General features: G+C 38.9%; 2 protein-coding genes across 2 annotated transcripts in view; one reads left to right on the top strand and one right to left on the bottom strand.

Annotated features, from left to right (window-relative positions):
- The window catches only part of LOC126284243 (isovaleryl-CoA dehydrogenase, mitochondrial), a 53,618-nt gene extending 51,087 nt beyond the window's left edge, over positions 1 to 2,531 (top strand). The window contains exon 8 of the mRNA XM_049983038.1: positions 1,858 to 2,531. Coding sequence (XP_049838995.1) covers positions 1,858 to 1,991 — 134 coding nt within the window. The 3' untranslated portion in view covers positions 1,992 to 2,531. The remainder of the gene's footprint in view (positions 1 to 1,857) is intronic.
- LOC126284244 (PDZ and LIM domain protein 3) overlaps positions 2,338 to 18,172 on the bottom strand; it is a 387,642-nt gene continuing 371,807 nt past the window's right edge. Inside the window, exons 9-10 of the mRNA XM_049983040.1 lie at positions 17,931 to 17,960; positions 2,338 to 3,031 (exon numbers count right to left, since the gene is read on the bottom strand). Of these exons, the coding sequence (XP_049838997.1) occupies positions 2,939 to 3,031; positions 17,931 to 17,960 (123 nt within the window). The 3' untranslated portion in view covers positions 2,338 to 2,938. The remainder of the gene's footprint in view (positions 3,032 to 17,930; positions 17,961 to 18,172) is intronic.

Below are 18,172 nucleotides of genomic sequence, written 5' to 3'. Positions count from 1 at the left end.
TGTTCTGCATAAATAGGTGAAGAGATCCAATACTTTTCAATTACACTATTGGTGACAAATCACTGAAAACAGTAACTACCTTGAGATACCTAAACATAACAATGTGGAGCAACTTGAAGTGGAATGGCCACTTGAAGCAAATTGTAGGAGAAGTTGATGGCAGGCTGAGAAATGTTGGGAGAATATTAAGAAAATGTAATTCATCCACTAAAAAAGTGGCTTAATAAAAGCTTTTAAGATGATGATCCTTAACGAATTGGATCAGTACAACAGATGAAGTAGTCAGTGCAGGATTGTTACAGAGACGTTCAACAAAGTCTTGTAGCAGTTTGTTTAGTTGTCATGAATTTCTTGGTCTGACCCTTAGCATATTTCTTTCTAGTTATTGTGTCATCTAAAGCATCAAATGTAGAATGATTTCCCTGCACTTTGTTGTTTTGTTTAAGGCAAATGTAATATTCTTTATCTTGTTCCAATGTTTTAGATGATTTTGCATTATTAACTTTTTTTGTCATTTACTATTAAACTTGTTGTTTGCCTCATATATGTGTCTTATTAATTTTGAAAGTTATTTCTTTAAATGTGCTTAAACAGGTAAAACTGTAATAATAGTTGGATGATAGTAATCCAGAAAAGTTATATAATTGTAATTACTTCACATCCAAGTGTCTCACTTACGAAATAAGGTGGACAAAGAAAAATATGTAATGTGATAAATGTCTGATAAATTAGTAAAAAGAATAAGATGATCAAAATCCTGATTCAGATGGAGCATTAAATTCAACACAGGTTTTATTAGAACAGTGTACAATAAAGAGTGCACAGATACTCTTTACTCCATAGACATTAACAGAGGAGTAATGGACAGTATGGAAAATTCTCTGCAGAAAGTGCTAGATTCCCATTAGGATTAAAGTCTTTCCGTAATACGTGTCTACGCAATATTCCTCAGTAACTCTTCAAATTTGTTTTTCACATTCTGTCCAGTTGTTCTGGGAATACTGTCTTTAAATTACTTGTGGTGGGGGAAATGATCTTAAAAAAAAAACTACACATACTGTACAGGAACGCTGTGGAATAAGCTTTCCATCACTATGTAAAGCAACATGTGAAGATTTATGTAGGCACTGTTTGTGCACATTTCTTGCAATAGTTGCTGTTTCTGTATTCTGTATAGTGTTCGTGCTCTTAATGAAAAATAAACTCGCTCTCTATGAATGTCTGCATGCTGCATAGCCACTGATTTCAGAGTTGTAATGTGGAAGCACGAGTATAAGCTTAGGCCGCAGTCAGTAGATACTATATCTGATATATTTGGGTCGAGAGAGTGGGGATCTGCCTGTTCGCTCTTCAGTTTACAGACTGACAAAATGTGAAGGAATTTGAAAGGTAGCACAGTTGTGCTTCCTGCTCTCTAATAAGGCACAGTTCCTTGTTTCATCTTTTATTAGACCTGACAACGAATACTGGTTTAATTTTTACCTTGTCCAATTTCAGCTGTAATCTGCACTTATCTTTTCATCAGTGTTGCACCGTAATAAGCCTCATAACAGAGTTGAATGTATTGTTGTAATTGGATAAGATGAATATTATTAATCTGAAGATGGCTGTAGATCACAGCTGAAATGAGTCACTATAAAAATAAAACCAATGGTTTCACCAGGTGTAATAAAATAAGAAAAGAATATTTTTCAATCATGGTCTCTCCAAACTAGTAATTGTCATATCTTATGAAAGGAAGAGGTCTTTCCATCTTTATTTTATTGTTACATCTAGAGAAAGTGTACAAGTAGCTTGTATAATGCTGTTGTTATAATTCCAGTGTGATGATTATATTTAATTTTCATGCTGCTGCAGGTGGAAATGGATATATAAATGACTATCCAACTGGCCGTCTTCTGAGGGATGCAAAGCTGTATGAGATAGGAGCGGGCACTACTGAAATAAGAAAACTTGTGATTGGCAGAGCTATCAATGCTGAATACAAATAACAGACAAGCCGTATAACCATATCGGATTGTGCTTTTTATCTGTGGTGGTTTTTCAATTAAGAATTTGTACAAACTTATTTTATATGCCACGTATATTTTTATCATTTACTGTATCTTGACAATAAGTTGTGATATATGGAACCATAAAAATCTTCTCTTTACTTATGGCTATTGTTTTAAGAAAAATATATGTTGGAAAGTTTACATAATTATGTAGAAAGAGAAAAATGTATATAATTCAGATGATAAATCTTGGAGAAAGATTTCAAATATCAGGCCATTGTTATGAAATAGCTAAATGATATATTTGAATATCCAACTGTGGTTACGAGACTCAAGAAAACAATTATTAAAACAGAACAGAAATTTATTAACGGAAACTATTTTGTGGCAGGATATACAAAGCTGACCAGTACAGATTTATAAGCAAAACATTCCACTGCGTTAAAACTATTTTCACAGTTCATATTTTTATACAGACATTGATTATAGTTTCAGCTCACTCAATAAACAAAAATATATCATTCATCCAGAAAAAGATCAGATGTGTCTCATTGCTCCACTTCTTTACTGTTTCCATTCCTCATATCCAAGCCAGACTGACCTCTCTCCCAACAGGTATATGCCAGATATGATTACTCACATATTGAGAAATACTAGCATATGTGCATAGCATTTTCCCCCTCATTTACTGACTAGAATGTACACTCATTGACATATGTGCAGGCGGGATAGTTTAGTGCTGAGGACCACAACACAGATTGGTTATGTAGGCAAGTCTAAATCTAGCCATATCAAATATTTGAACACAATGGCTTTATATAAAAAGAAGGATATTTTCATTGATGTGAAATCTCTGTGGTTGTCGCACAGTGTCATTTATGTTTTGAGTTAAACTGATGTGCACAGAGTGGATTTCACTTAATTTGTATCTTACAATATTGCAGTTAAAAGTCTGACTGTCCCAAGACCTGGTACATCAATCTCTTGAAGCTTCCACTTTGTTGTATTGTTTCTTCATAATTGCCAAGAGAGTTGACCTGCAAAAGTGATAAATCAGCTAATTAATTCATTAATAGTATGATCATGTGTGAGATGTTGAAGAGCATTATAAATAATGTACATGCAAAGCAAATTTGTTGCAAGCAGGAATACCGCACAGTCAGGAGAATTTCACTGGCCAATTTTTAGCAGTGGAAAATATGAGTTACACTTATATCTACAGTAATCTGGTTATAATCATCACATTATTATGGAATCTAAATGTTTTAAAGTTTTAAGGAATGTTTGGTGACTTGAAGCCTTGCAGTTGATGGCACCTCAGCATCTTGGGTGCCAAGAAACCAAAAAATCAGTTTCCATCAAGAGAATAAGTGGTCTCAAATCAAGGGCACATGTTCCACGCATCTACTGATTCATAAATAGGAGCAATATATTAATAGATAGAAGTATTAAATGGATGTGATTACTAAAATGTAAGAAAAGTCAGATTTCTGTGAAAATTGTGGTTTTGTTAGTACTAGTGTGTGAACCTTATTTGTGTGACAGGCAGTCAAATGACACAAAAGCAAGCACACACATTTGGTGGTGATGTGAATTAAATGAAGAGACCTCACACTGTGCCAAAGCAACCTTACAGACAGTTTGGTAGCTGTTGTGCTGATGTAAGAAGCAGGAGGATGTCATATTTTGAGCAATATATGACATACATTGTTAAAATTGCTGGTCTCCTTGTAATGAAACATGTTTTACTAGTGGTGGAACAAGTCCCTTCTCAAATCCCTTGGTCTCCTCCAGAACCTCAGGTTACTAAATTATGGCTGGGTACTGTCTCCTTTCAGAGAAAATTTCTGCCGTTGTTGCACACCATATTCAGCCTATTACCCATAACATACCCTCCTACATTAAGGACACTAACCATTTCCTTTAACAACTCTCCATATTTCCTGTCCATTCACCACCCAATGCCCTGTTTGTTACGGTCAGTTCCTCTCCCTCTATATTGGCACCTCCAATGCTGAACTTGCCATTGCTGAACACTGCCTTTCCCATAATCCAATCGACTTCAAACACACAACCTTCTTCCTGGTCACCATGACCAATCTATCTTAACCCATAATTAGTTCTCTTTTGAAGACAATCTGCCACTTGGATGTCTCCATCAGTATGTCCATCGCACCTAACCTACAAATGGCCAACAATACTACCATTTTGACAGCTTGCACCCAATCCACATCTAGATGCTCCTAGCATGCAGCCTAGGCCCCTGTGGTCAACTTATCTGGAGTGATGAAAAATTCATCTCCATATATATTGAGGATCTTGCTGACTGAAGCATTTGAAGACTGAAATTATCCTCTCCACCTTATCCAGAAACAAGATATTCAGCACATTGTCTACGCAGTCTCCAAGCATACCCCTAATGCCCAATGATCAGCTGCAAAGGAGCAACCCTTTGTGACTCAGTCCCACTCAGGACTGGAACAACTCTTATCATGTTCTCCACTGGGGCTTTGTCAACCTCAGATTGTGCCCTGAAATGAGGAATATCCTCCCTACCCCTTTGAAAGTGATATTCCATCACCCACCCAACCTGTGCAATATCCTTATCTGTCCTTATTCTACCCCTGCTCCCAACCCCTTGTCCCATGGCTCACATCCCTGTAAAAGACATAGATGAAGACCTTGTCCCATACATCCTCCCACTACTACCAACTTAAGTTCAACCTCTATGCTGCAATCTACCAGAGCATGACCACTAACAGGCTATCTGTCTGCATAATAGGCCACTGTCAAATTGTGGCTGAAGTCAGCTGTCCATGTAGTTGCCAAGCATGCCAAATGCAACATGATATATTTGACTTCCATGGCTTCTTCACAGCCCATGCCATCTGGATCCTTCATATCAATGCCCGTTATTCTGAAGTGTGCAGATGAGAATGTTCCCTCCATTTCCATAACACCACTTGTGTGTGCCCTCCACTTTCCTCTGTTCCCATCTGTGCTTGCATCCTAGCCTCACACATGCCTTCAAAACGCCCTCCCCTGTCTCGCCTGTATATTCCTTTCTGTTTTGCTGTGTCTCTCCTATTCTCTCCCCCCATTCCCTCTCCCCCCCCCCTCCCTCCACAACCCAAGTCTCACAATGTAGCATCTAGCAGTCCACCATCCTGCCACTGCCATGTCTCTGTCTGTACACTCCCACAAGCAGCAATACTGCATCTTCACACACCCCTGTCCTGCTATTTGTCCCCTTCTCCACCTCTCAACTCTTCCATACCCCCTACCAAGCACTGCAACCAAGATCACTACTTGCTTCAGTGAGGCCATAATGTTCTTAGAGACAGCAGTGGCCACATGTGAAGCGGCTTTGTCAGATAACTAAAATAAATCTGTATTGTCACAAAAGAAATAAGGCTGTTAGTCAAGATGTCTTATTGCTTGACTATTCCTTGACCTCAAACTACTTCTTGATACTATGAAAAATCCTCATCAAAACTGATCAACTCTGAGGCAGTGAATAGGTAGTTTACTAATTCTTGTTCTTGTTCTGAACTGGAAGATTGTTGTATATAAAGACTGCCTCAGAAAATTGGATTTTTGCAGCAAATTTGTGTACCTGTCTAATATGCTGGTGTGCAAAAATTAAGGATGCGAGCAACTTTTACATTGTGTGTCACTGTCAACGTAACACTGCTCAATGAAAGCTATAGTAAATATGACAGTAGTATCTGTTCCCGAAAGAACAGTTACCATTGATGACCATGCAGCTTTTCTAGAAATGAAATGATAATTAAATGGACACCCTAGCTGCAAACAGGCGTTGAAGTACTTCATGTACATCTATTAGGCGCACTACGAATGTTGTGGTGTGGACATGTTGGAAATGTGGGGTTCACAGGGAGCGTGCAAGGGATAAGTCCCTGCAGGCACACTATCCTCTGTGCCTTCGGTGGTTCAGATGGCTAGAGCGTCTGCCATGTAAACAGGAGATCCCGGGTTCGAGTCCGGGTCGGGGCAGACATTTTCAACATGCCCCTAATGAAGTACATCAACACCTGTTTGCAGCTAAGGTGTCCATTTAATTATCATTTCATTCGAAAGCTATAGTATAGTACAGTAGGTAACTGAAAGAAATAAGCAATGAGATGAACAGAAATGACACTTTTATTGAAAGACAATAATTACACAGAAATTACTGTGATTTACGATGGTACCCTGAGCATTACAAAAGGGTGGATTTGTGTGATCACAGTGGACAGTAATGCACGACTTCCAGCTACTTCGATGTTGGCCACAATGTAGGTAAGCTGTGTTTGGGTGTTCCATTCCTCCACCAGCACTGTTGACAACTGCTAGATGATTGATGATGCCTGTGGACATGCTGCAGTATGTCTCTGCAACACATCCAATACGTGCTTGAAGGGGCTTAAGTCAGGGAAACAGGTATGGCCGTACATTCACCAAATATCTTCTTATTCCAAGAGCTCATGCACCTACACAGTTGATGCGGTTGTGCATTTTCATCCATAAAAATTAAGTCAGTCTGAATGAACCCCTGAAGAGATGCACATTGAGGACGAGTACAGTGTTGCAATAACGTTGACTGGTGAACATTCAAAGATTTGAGGGTCAGTGCACACATACATTATGTCTCCCCACACCATAACACCTGGACCACCAACATGATAATGCTCAGCATAGTTCCTGGGTGCATTATGACCTTCATACAGTTCTGGTCTTACGTTAAATCAGTAAGTGGCTCGAAACAGCATATCCAGACGCTCCGGGATGATGATTGCATTGAAATAGAGGATGACACGCGTAAAGCTGAAATACTAAACACCTTTTCCCAAAGCTGTTTCACAGAGGAAGACCGCCCTTTCCTTCTATAAATCCTCGCACAAACGAAAAAATGGCTGACAACGAAATAAGTGTCCAAGGAATAGAAAAGCAACTGGAATCACTCAACAGAGGAAAGTCCACTGGACCTGACGGGATACCAATTCGATTCTACATAGAGTACGTGAAAGAACTTGTCCCCCTTCTAACAGCTGTGTACCGCAAGTCTCTAGAGGAACGGAAGGTTCCAAATGATTGGAAAAGAGCACAGGTAGTCCCAGTCTTCAAGAAGGGCCGTCGAGCAGATGCGCAAAACTATAGACCTATATCTGTGACGTCGATCTGTTGTAGAATTTTAGAACATGTTTTTTGCTCACGTATCATGTCGTTTTTGGAAACCCAGAATCTACTCTGTAGGAATCAACATGGATTCCGGAAACAGCGGTCGTGGGAGACCCAACAAAATATTAGATACAGGCTCCCAGGTAGATGCTATTTTTCTTGACTTCCAGAAGGCATTCGATACAGTTCCGCACTGTCGCCTGATAAACCAAGTAAAAGCCTATGGAATATCAGACCAGCTGCGTGGCTGGATTGAAGAGTTTTTAGCAAACAGAACACAGCATGTTGTTATCAATGGAGAGACGTCTACAGACATTAAAGTAGCCTCTGGCGTGCCACAGGGGAGTGTTATGGGACCATTGCTTTTCACAGTATATATATAAATGACCTAGTAGATAGTGTCAGAAGTTCCATGCGGCTTTTTGCAGATGATGCTGTAGTGTACAGCATTAGAAAATTGCAGCAAAATGCAGGAAGATCTGCAGCGGATAGGCGCTTGGTGCAGGGAGTGGCAACTGACCCTTAACATAGACAAATGTAATGTATTGCGAATACATAGAAAGAAGGATCCTTTATTGTATGATTATATGATAGCGGAACAAACACTGGTAGCAGTTACTTCTGTAAAATATCTGGGAGTATGCGTGTGGAACAATTTGAAGTGGAATGATCATATAAAATTAATTGTTGGCAAGGCAGGTACCAGGTTGAAATTAATTGGGAGAGTCCTTAGAAAATGTAGTCCATCAACAAAGGAGGTGGCTTACAAAACACTCGTTCGACCTATACTTGAGTACTGCTCATCAGTGTGGGATCCGTACCAGATCGGGTTGATGGAGGAGATAAGGAAGATCCAAAGAAGAGCGGCGTGTTTCGTCACAGGGTTATTTGGTAACCGTGATAGTGTTACGGAGATGTTTAGCAAACTCAAGTGGCAGACTCTGCAAGAGAGGCGCTCTGCATTGCGGTGTAGCTTGCTCGCCAGGTTTCGAGAGGGTGCCTTTCTGGATGAGGTATCGAATATATATTGCTTCCCCCTACTTATACCTCCCGAGGAGATCACAAATGTAAAATTAGAGAGATTCGAGCGCACACAGAGGCTTTCCGGCAGTTGTTCTTCCCGCGAACCATACGCGACTGGAACAGGAAAGGGAGGTAATGACAGTGGCACGTAAAGTGCCCTCCGCCACACACCGTTGGGTGGCTTGCGGAGTATAAATGTAGATGTAGACAGGCAGGAATGTGTAATGCATCTGGTGACATTGTTGAACATCATAATTTGCTGGTGTTTCGTTGCGGATGGGCATAACATTGCATGAGTGTACTGACTCTCAAATCTTTGAACATAGTACACTCACTGACCAATGTAATTATGACACTGACTTCATTTTTACGGATGACAGTGCGTGCTCACATCGAAGTGTGCAGGTGCACGAGTTCCTGGAATGCGAGAATATTCAGTGAATAGACTGGTTTGCCTATTTGCTCCTGACTTAAATTCCATTGAGCATGTGCGAGATGTTTTGAAAAGACACACTGCAGCACATCAACATCCATATGCACCAACAACCATCTAGCAGTTGTCAACTGTGCTGATGGAGCAATGGAACATCCCACCACAAGAACTCCTTACCAACATGGGAACATGTTGTCATCCCTTGTGATCACAGACCCTATTAAGAAACATGACACATCTTTTGTAACATCCGCCCCCAGTAGCTGAGTGGTCAGCACGACAGAATGTCAATCCTAAGGGCCCGGGTTCGATTCCCGGCTGGGTCGGAGATTTTCTCCACTCAGGGGCTGTGTGTTGTGTTGTCCTAATCATCATCATTTTATCCCCATCATTATGCAATTCGCCTAAGTGGCATCAAATCAAAAGACTTACACCCAGTGAATGATCTACCCAACAGGAGGCCCTAGTCACATAAAATTTACATTTATTTATCTTGTGTAATGTCCAGGGGACCATCGTAAATTATGAATGACTTCAGTGTATGAAGGCTTTCACGACCGGATGACATATCTTCTGGTAAACCTTCCGGGATGTTTCATGGACCACCTTACATCCCGGAAGGTTTACTAGAAGATATGACTTCAGTGTATTTATTGTCTTTACATAAAAGTGTCTTTTCTATCCTTCTCGCTGCAAATGTCTTTCAGTTACCTTCTGTACAATATAGCTACTCTTTCTATGTATGGTCCAGGTTGTTTCAAGTTATTTTACTTGGCAAGTGATACATCCTACTATAGTTACTTTTATACCAAGTTCTGCACAACAGTGTATGTTCAGTTATTGGATGTTGCTTTTAAAGTAGGACCCATTTGAGTCCACACATGCTGTCTGCAGTCTTTCCTTCCACAGCTCAGAAAATTCTGTTACACTGTGCAGGGGCTCCAGCTGTATTTGCCTTGCTGTGAAGCATAAAGGGCATATCTGTAGTAAACTGCTTGTTCTCTGTCACTGAGTTGAATGAATGTGATGGAACCATCACCACTGTAAGGCCATTTAGGGTGGAAAAATAGCTGCGTTACAAGAAGCCACAACAGTCGACAATGTGAGCACTCTGGTCTGCTTTCTTTCAGAATAGAATATACCATCAGTAAGGTAGGAAATGTTGCACTTGTAGCCCACATAGCCAGTTGCCATACTTCAACACATCTTAAGTGCCTATAGCAGTTTCAGTTTGAAAATAGCCATGCTTTTCTTTGTGAAATATACCTTTTCCCATTGTTTTAGAATCTATGGTAAATGTAAATTAATGGGAAAGGGATAGCACTTGTATATTATTCTACTTTATTATTTAACCAAACTGTTTTCTATTGTTAGACAATCATCAGATGCATAAATTTTGTGAGATCAAAGATTTTTAAAGCAAGTGGATCCAAAGATTCTTTCAATTGGGTTTTAAAGTTGACAGTAATAATGTTTTATGTAAAACTAAAGTGAAAAGAATTATTTTGATAAAAATGTGAAATATAACTATTTAGCTTAGATAAAATATATAACATATGATTTAATGAACGACATGACAAATTACAACAATTGTTCAGAGACTAAAATAAACTGAACAAAATACAGTAAACTTTGGTGACATGTTTCAAAGGCATGACTTGACAAATCAATACTATCTTCAACAAGTGTAGTATTACAAATGGGACCAAAATGGTAAATGAGATAACAGTAATAATGCGATTTGATATTACAGTGAAATCACCATAATTGAAATAAAGTAAAATATGGAGCATGCAAGTAGGAGCTGTAATATGTGCTGCAATTGGATGGGTTTACCTTCTCTTTCTTTCTTTCTTTCTTTCTTTCTTTCTTTCTTTTCTTTTTAAAAGGCTTGGAATTCACAGACATGTAACTTTTATTTAACATATAAATGGTGACAAGAACCTTTCTGCAATTTTACACCACTATTGAGGCAGTTTGATCTGCATCTATAACTGCTTGATCTCCTCATTTATCTCTCAGCTCACCACACAGACAAACTCCTGCCGCAGTGCAGTTTCTTGCAATTTTATTGCACTGATGAGGCTCTCTTATCTGCATCTGCTTCAGCTTCCACAACTAGTGAATCTCAGTTTCTCTTTCATTCCACCACCCAGTTGATCTACTTTATATTTAGTTCCCCACACACATTATCTAGTGCAGTACATAGCCTTCCTGCCGGTGCCAAAATTTTTCAGATAGACTTCAGTTCCAGGTTTCTTTCAACTGCTACTTTGTAAATAGCATTTAATTCAGCAATGGTACTTTCCATAACCAACTACCACACACTAGCACAAAATGACAAAAATGAAGCCGTACTAGCTGTCAGGTGTCAATGATGACACTTTCAAAGTAATTTACTTTGCCACCACACACATGGTTACACTTGGAGCAGCTGCTGATAGAAGTTCCAAATTTGGGCAATTAGTCATACATTTATTACTTTCCATTATTTCAAGATGGTTCATATGCCTCCCTTTGTGGATGTCATGTGGGATTTCCTGTTGCACCTTGTAACGGTGGCCTTCATTAAGAAGGTGGTTTGTAATGATGGAGTCCTCTTTTCTGTTTCTAACTTCTGTCATGTTCCTTCAAGTGAGTGGATCGTTGTGCCAGACTGGCATACATAGAATTCGCCATAACTACAAGTGATTTTATATATTCAACCCTTTTTCCAAAGTAGATGTGGTATCCTGCTATTAGGCAAAATTTTTTCAATAGTGTTGTGGAAATCGGCCCTTGCACGAAAGCTGCCCACAAAAATGCAATTTTTCAGGGAGTCATAGCTCAGGATCTTAATGATCACAGAGTGTTTTGTATAGCCCTTGGTGTCATGACCATTTGTCTACCTATCAGAACAATGGGCATATTGTAGCTATCCTAAAGTACAGTGTCAAAATTCAAACATTACACACTTCCTCCCCCTCTCCCACCCCACTAAGACAAACTGAACAAATTGGTTGGCTCTTTTGCATTAGGTGTGTTCTAGGAAGGACCTTAGCTGCTGCTAACAGCACCATTTTTTTGTGGCCAGTTCCTGAGGAAACATCGAAACCAGTTGTGGGGATAGCCACTTCCTATAATTTCTATTCATGGCAGTGTCAAAATTTTTAGCTTATACTGTTCTTGGGGAACCTTGAAACTTTTTTTATCATTATCCGAGATACAGAGGTTCAAAGTTTCTGTACTTATGCATGTAAAATGTGTATATAATATCTGGTCTGAGGCATTAATGTAGTTTTAGCTGACATTTTGAACACTCGGAAAGGGTACTAAGGTCATCAAAACTATGTTTCTATTCAATTATATTATGAAAAGCACAGTTGCTACTCACCATATAATGGAGATGCTGAGTATCAGAAAGTGAGCTTTCGGCCAACAGGGCCTTCGTTGAAAATAAATCTACACACACACACACACACACACACACACACACACACACACACACACAGATTCATGCAAATGCAACTAATGTACGCATTACCGAAGTCTTTGGCCACTGAAGCCAGACTTCAGCAGCCAGGGACTGTGTGTGTGTGTGTTTGTGTGTGTGTGTGTGTGTGTGTGTGTGTGATTATTTTCAATGAAGGCATTGTTGGACGAAAGCTCACTTTCTGATAGTCTTTTTGTTGTGCTGCCTGCAACTCATCATCTCCACAGTATGGTGAGTAGCAACTATCCTTTTCATAATATTGTTACATTCCATCCTGGATTTTCCTATGTTTCTATTCAGGATTTCTCACCAATAAAACTTTGGCACATTGCCTCTGTCTAACAGGCTCTCCACACTTGTACATATATGCCCAAAGTGGTACACCAGTGACAAAAATGGGCTATAAAAGATCTTAACATGTGTGAAAAGAACTTCAGATGACTCCCAAAAACTATGTAAAACTGGAAAGACTGCAAATTCAGTAAAATATTTTAAGATACAAGTCATAAGCTGGGCATCTGACTTCCAAAAATTATGTAAAACTGGAAAGACTGCAAATCCAGTAAAATAATTTAAGATACAAATCATTAGCTGGGTGTCTTCTATGAGTTGTGATAGATGAGCAAAGTATCCACAAAAAATGTTAAGCAAATGAGTTTGTGTTAACCACACTTACTTGTTGGTTATGTGTGTCAAAGTATGTAAATGTGTTAAAGTATATAAATGATACGTAAAAATTTACTGAACCTTAGAATTTGTTTTATATCAGCAGCACACCCTGCTGTTGACAGGAAATGAATAGAATCAGCAGAAAAAGGCTCCTGTCAGGCCACAAAAAAGGTGAATGCATTCCTCTTCAAAAGACTCTGACAGAAAAGTGGGAAACTAGCTGCTTCAATTCTTATTCCACTTTTGTCACCTAAAATTTTGTCATGCTAACAATTTCATGTTCTTTTGTGCTGAAAGATATTAGCAGAGGGGCAGTGATGGTGGAAAAGAGAGAGAGAGAAAGAGAGAGAGAGAGAGTTGGATGAAGGCAACAGCAGTGGTAGCCAAAGAAGCAGGAGATGTTCATGCTTGTGGAGAGTGTGCCAGTGAAATGCAAGGTAGCTGGATGTAGATAGAAGCAGTGGGAGCAAAAGAGAAAGGACGCAATGGAAATACAGGTGAGTGGAGACCATACTTAGGCCGGGAGGGGGGGGGGGGGGGTGTTTGGACCCTTCCCCAGATAAGTAGACCCTTTTAACATGTAGGTAGAGAGGAGGGTGTATTTTTGATGGAAATTTTAAACAAATGGGCATAGGGGAAAAGTTGAGTTGGACCCCACAGAATTTTTAAGCTGCTGAGGTATGGGGGAGACAGTGGCAGCGAGGAAGAAAGACAAAAGGAGATGGTGCAAGTGAGAGAGGAGACAGCAGCACTGGGATTTGTTGCAAATCACTGAGGGGAAAAGGAGACAGTGGCAGTGAGAGGAAGATGTTGAGTATGAAGAGAGACGGGGTAAAAGGATTTAGATTGTTATATGTTAAGAGTTTGAATACAATGGGCTTTCAATAAGAAGTGCAAAACATTTTTTTCTTAAGGGATATGGTCTTATTCAGGATTATACAGTACACCATCTTGCTCCCTACTCTTTTAGCTACAAAACCCTATTTTTCAACACAATCTTCATTCAATGTGATGGCCTTATGCCACCTTACAGGGAGAGCCTACATGTCTGTATGGTACCACTCTACTTGTTGACCTCAGAGCTAACATATAGCTGCAGCAATAACCTCTGCATCATCCATGTACTGCTTTCCATTAACAGCATCTTTTATTGGGCTAAACATATGGAAATTGGGAGGTGTGAGATCCAGTCTATACGGTGGATGAGCATGAACATTCCAATGAAATTTTGTGAACTCCTCGTGGGTGCGCAGACTTGAGTGTCAGCACTACCAAGAGGGACGTCCAGTTGAGCAGTGACTTGTTTGATTGTTATCCATTGATATCTTTGAATGAGTGTGTCCACGTGTTCCAGCATTGTAGGAGTCACAGCTGTGTGTGGACAACCAGCGCATGGGAGACTGGACAGGTGAACACAACCTTACTGCAATGATGAAAGATGCCTTGCCCAATGACTCACTGTGCTTTTGTTCACTGCCAGGTGTCTATGGAGTTTCTGAAAAACTGCAGCTCTCTGCTTCGAACGTACCTTCACAGACGCCATTTTGAAGGCTTCATAAAGCTCCTATCAGAACTTAATGAAACTATAGGGGCTGAAGTGGGAATATTCCACGATGTCTCGCAAAAAATTCTGCATTTTTTCAACTGAAATCAGCCGAGAAAAAAAAGTGTTGCCTTACTTATTATTTGTCTCTTAGATGCTCGCATGACAAAATTGTTGGTGAGGGAAACGGAAAGAGGACTGATTTAGCTGGTTTCCCACTTTTCTGTCAGAGTCTTTTTAAGAGGAACATATTCACCTTTTCTTGTGCTCCGGTACGAACTTGTTCCTGCTGGTAAAGTTGTGTTTCAGAGATCCTAGAACTTTGTGACCACATTCTGGGACTTTACCTAAATCTGGAACTGTGCACCATTTAATGAGGTGGTGGTGGTGGAGGAGGAGGAGGATTAAGCTCAGAATAGTGGAGACCTGTTTTCGTTTTTTATGCAGTATGGAGTCCATCAAGACAAGATTGTAACCATTCTAATTTTTATGGCATGTCGCTCTTTGTTTAATTGTGTTTAATTCTGCTTAGAAGTCGTCATCACTCATGGGGATGGTCAATGATATTGACATTCTTACTAAAGAAATAGTTAATTGTACCAGTGAAACACTGTATAAACCAGCTGACACTGAATTTACTATTAATAAACTACTCAGTTTGCAGAACAAAAATACACAGATTATGATGAGTAATTTCAACAGTCATATCAAGTTATGGGGTATGATAATGAAATGAGAATGGGGCAGGGGCTATGATAATAAGATGAGAATGGGGCAGCAGTGCAAGAATGGACACAAAATGCATCATCTTACTCTAGTCAATGGTGCAAAACTAGCTGCATCATTCAACAGTAGCACGTGGATGTGCAGATACAACCCTGATCTCATAATCATTAGTAGCAGTATTAGTCCATAATGTGTAAAATCTATTTGCGCTTCAATACCCAACTGACAGTATAGACCAATAATGTGGAAAGTATTTGCTGTAGTTAGACCTCAGAAAGTACCTTTCTGCAGAAGGTACAATTTAACAAATCAGAATAGTTGAAATTTGCAGAATTATTGGATGTTAAAGTATGTCCAATGGCATCTATTCCAGACACCATCACTGCAGTTATATAGAGATGCTCCTGAATGTTTATACCTTACCAGTGCTGGAAATCTTGTCTACTCAGTCTCACATCAGACCAAGCTGCTCTACTTACAGAACACCGCAATTTAGTTAACGAAAATCCTTTTAGTGAAGCAACTGTGGAAGCTGTAAACAAGGTCATTTGCACTATAAAAGAGACCTAAAGGGATTGATGGATTAGAACTATAACAACATTCAGCTTGGCTGATTTAGAGAAAGCTATCAAACAGAATAAAAATGGAAAATCAGCTTGTTTGGATGATATTCAGAGCAATTTAAGCATCTTGGCCTAATAAGAAAGAAATGGACCATCCAGCTCTTTAACAACTATATGACCAGATACCAAATTCTACATATATGGCAGAAGAGTTGAGAACAGATATGGCAGAGCCAAGTAGTTGCCTGTCAAAAGATGGCAAAGAAGGAGACAATCTGAAAGGCTAGTTGGGTTACTGGTGTTATCTTTACATCTGCTTGAAAGATTGATCTCATATTCTTATGCATGTTGTTGATCCCTTACATATACTTGTTAAAAACTTTCTAAAGGCAAGATCACATAAAAATTTCCTCTGTTTGTAAACAGCTGGTTTTGACAGACATTGCTGTTATCTTCAGGTCTTCAAAAACTTTTGTTATAAATTGTGTTCATTATGAGTTGAACCTTACATCAAGTTGTTGTATAGATAAGATGTAGCACATTATATAAAGGTCTGTAATAAATAAAACATTTAAAATCATAAAAAACAGTACTCAATGAAACACACACTAGCACATCTGTTTACATTGTCCTGACATGGTCTAATCATTGGAGATCCACCTTAGATGCCTTATAATTTGTAACCTCCCACTCTTCCTTCTGTTACTGAGCTGAGAATTCACTGATGCCTAAGGATGTGTCGTACCAATTGCTAGTCATTGTCAAGTTGTGGCGCAAATATTCCCCATTTCGATTCAGTACCTCATCATTAGTTATTTAATCTACCCATCTAATCTTCAGCATTTTTCTATATCACAGCATTTCAAAAGCTTCCTGTCTGAACTGCTTATTTTCCATGTTTCACTTCCATACAAGGCTACACTCCAGAGGAAGACCTTCAGAAAAAACTTCCTTATGAACTGATATTAAATGTTAAATATCTCTTTTGCAGAACTAGTTTTCTTGCAATTGGCACTCTTCATTTAATATCATATGTTCTCCAGCTATCATCATTTTCATCTACTACTTTTAGTATCTCATTTCCTAAACTAATTCCCTCAGCACTGCCTGACTGAATTTAGTTGTCTTCGATTACCCTTGTTTTACTTTTGTAGATGTTCATCTTACAATCTATTTCTGAGATACTATCCAGTCCATTCAAATGTTCTATCAAATCCTTTGCAATCTCTGACCGAATTTCAATGTCATTGACCCCTTAAATTTTTAGTTTCTTCTCCCTGAACTTTTATTACCTTTCCAAATTTCACTTTGGTTTCCTTTCTGCTTGCTGTGTGTGCATACTGAACAATATAGGGATAAACAGCCTTTCATTCCACCTATTTCATCCCTCCTACTTTCAAGTGTGTAATCCAGTGAACACTTCAGTTTTCTCTAAAACTGCAGATGCTATAAATATATTTTGCCTTTCTTCAACCTGTCTTCTAGGATAGGTTGTAGGGTCAGTATCGCCTTGGATGTCCTTGCATTTCTCCAGAACCCTAACTGATCTTCCCTGAAGTTGACTATTGTCAGTGTTTCCATTCTTCTGTAAATAATTTGTATTAATATTTTGCAAACACAACTTCTGAAACTGAGGTCATACATTACTTTCAAACAATTCAGCTGTTATGTACTGTATATTTCATTAGTTGTCACACATGTTCATAGATAAAAATAGTTGTATGAGTAAAGACAACAACTCATTCTATAAAAGCATTATTGAGCAACCCACAGGTGCACAAAAAAAGGTGATGCAGCAGTAAGATGGGATGATAGGAACAAGAAAAGACATAGTATCTGTATGCAGCTGATATTTGTGTACACCTCAATGTATACAAGTTTGTTAGCTGAATTTTATTTAAGAAAAAAACCATGTCTGCTTCAGTCCATTGCTCAATGCTATTTTAGTGCTGTGAGTTGCTGTACTTGCTCATATGATTCACCCAGAATTTTTTTTCTCTGTTGGATTAAACTCATAGCCATAATGTGTTGCCATTCTGTTTCCATGTGGTTATAAAACTCAAACATACACTCCATTTTTGCAAACTATGTTAGCACAGAGGTTTACAAAGGAAAATTGAAATACATGTCCTGTTTTTTTCTTTTTAGCTCCAACCATCAGTCTCTTTTAGTAAAAAAAACTTGCTCTTAGAATTATATGGAACAGACCTCATTAGAATTGCAAGGAAATGCTGTCAAACACAGTGTTAGATGTAAGAGATGTTTGCTATTTCATGGACATTGTGCAACACGTAACATAAATGTACACAGAAACATTCCTACTTACAAAAGTACGTTGCTGTTCAGGCTGTGGTTTCTGTGGTGAAAGAAAAGATACATAAGTTCTTAACTGCAATAAATCCCAAATCTCTTTAAAAGCTAATTTTGCAAAAATTCAACTTTTATCCCACAGCCAGTCAATTTTACTGTTAATAATCACTAGTTCTGCATTCAGGTTGACTATGTCACAATGGTAAAAGTCAAACACCAGGCAAAGAATGACTTTATTGCTCATATGAAATATTTCAG

Source organism: Schistocerca gregaria, chromosome 8 (genome assembly GCF_023897955.1).
Source record: "Schistocerca gregaria isolate iqSchGreg1 chromosome 8, iqSchGreg1.2, whole genome shotgun sequence".
NCBI lineage: Eukaryota > Metazoa > Arthropoda > Insecta > Orthoptera > Acrididae > Schistocerca > Schistocerca gregaria.
Note: the sequence above shows the minus strand (reverse complement) of the source record. Positions and strands in the feature narration are given on the sequence as shown.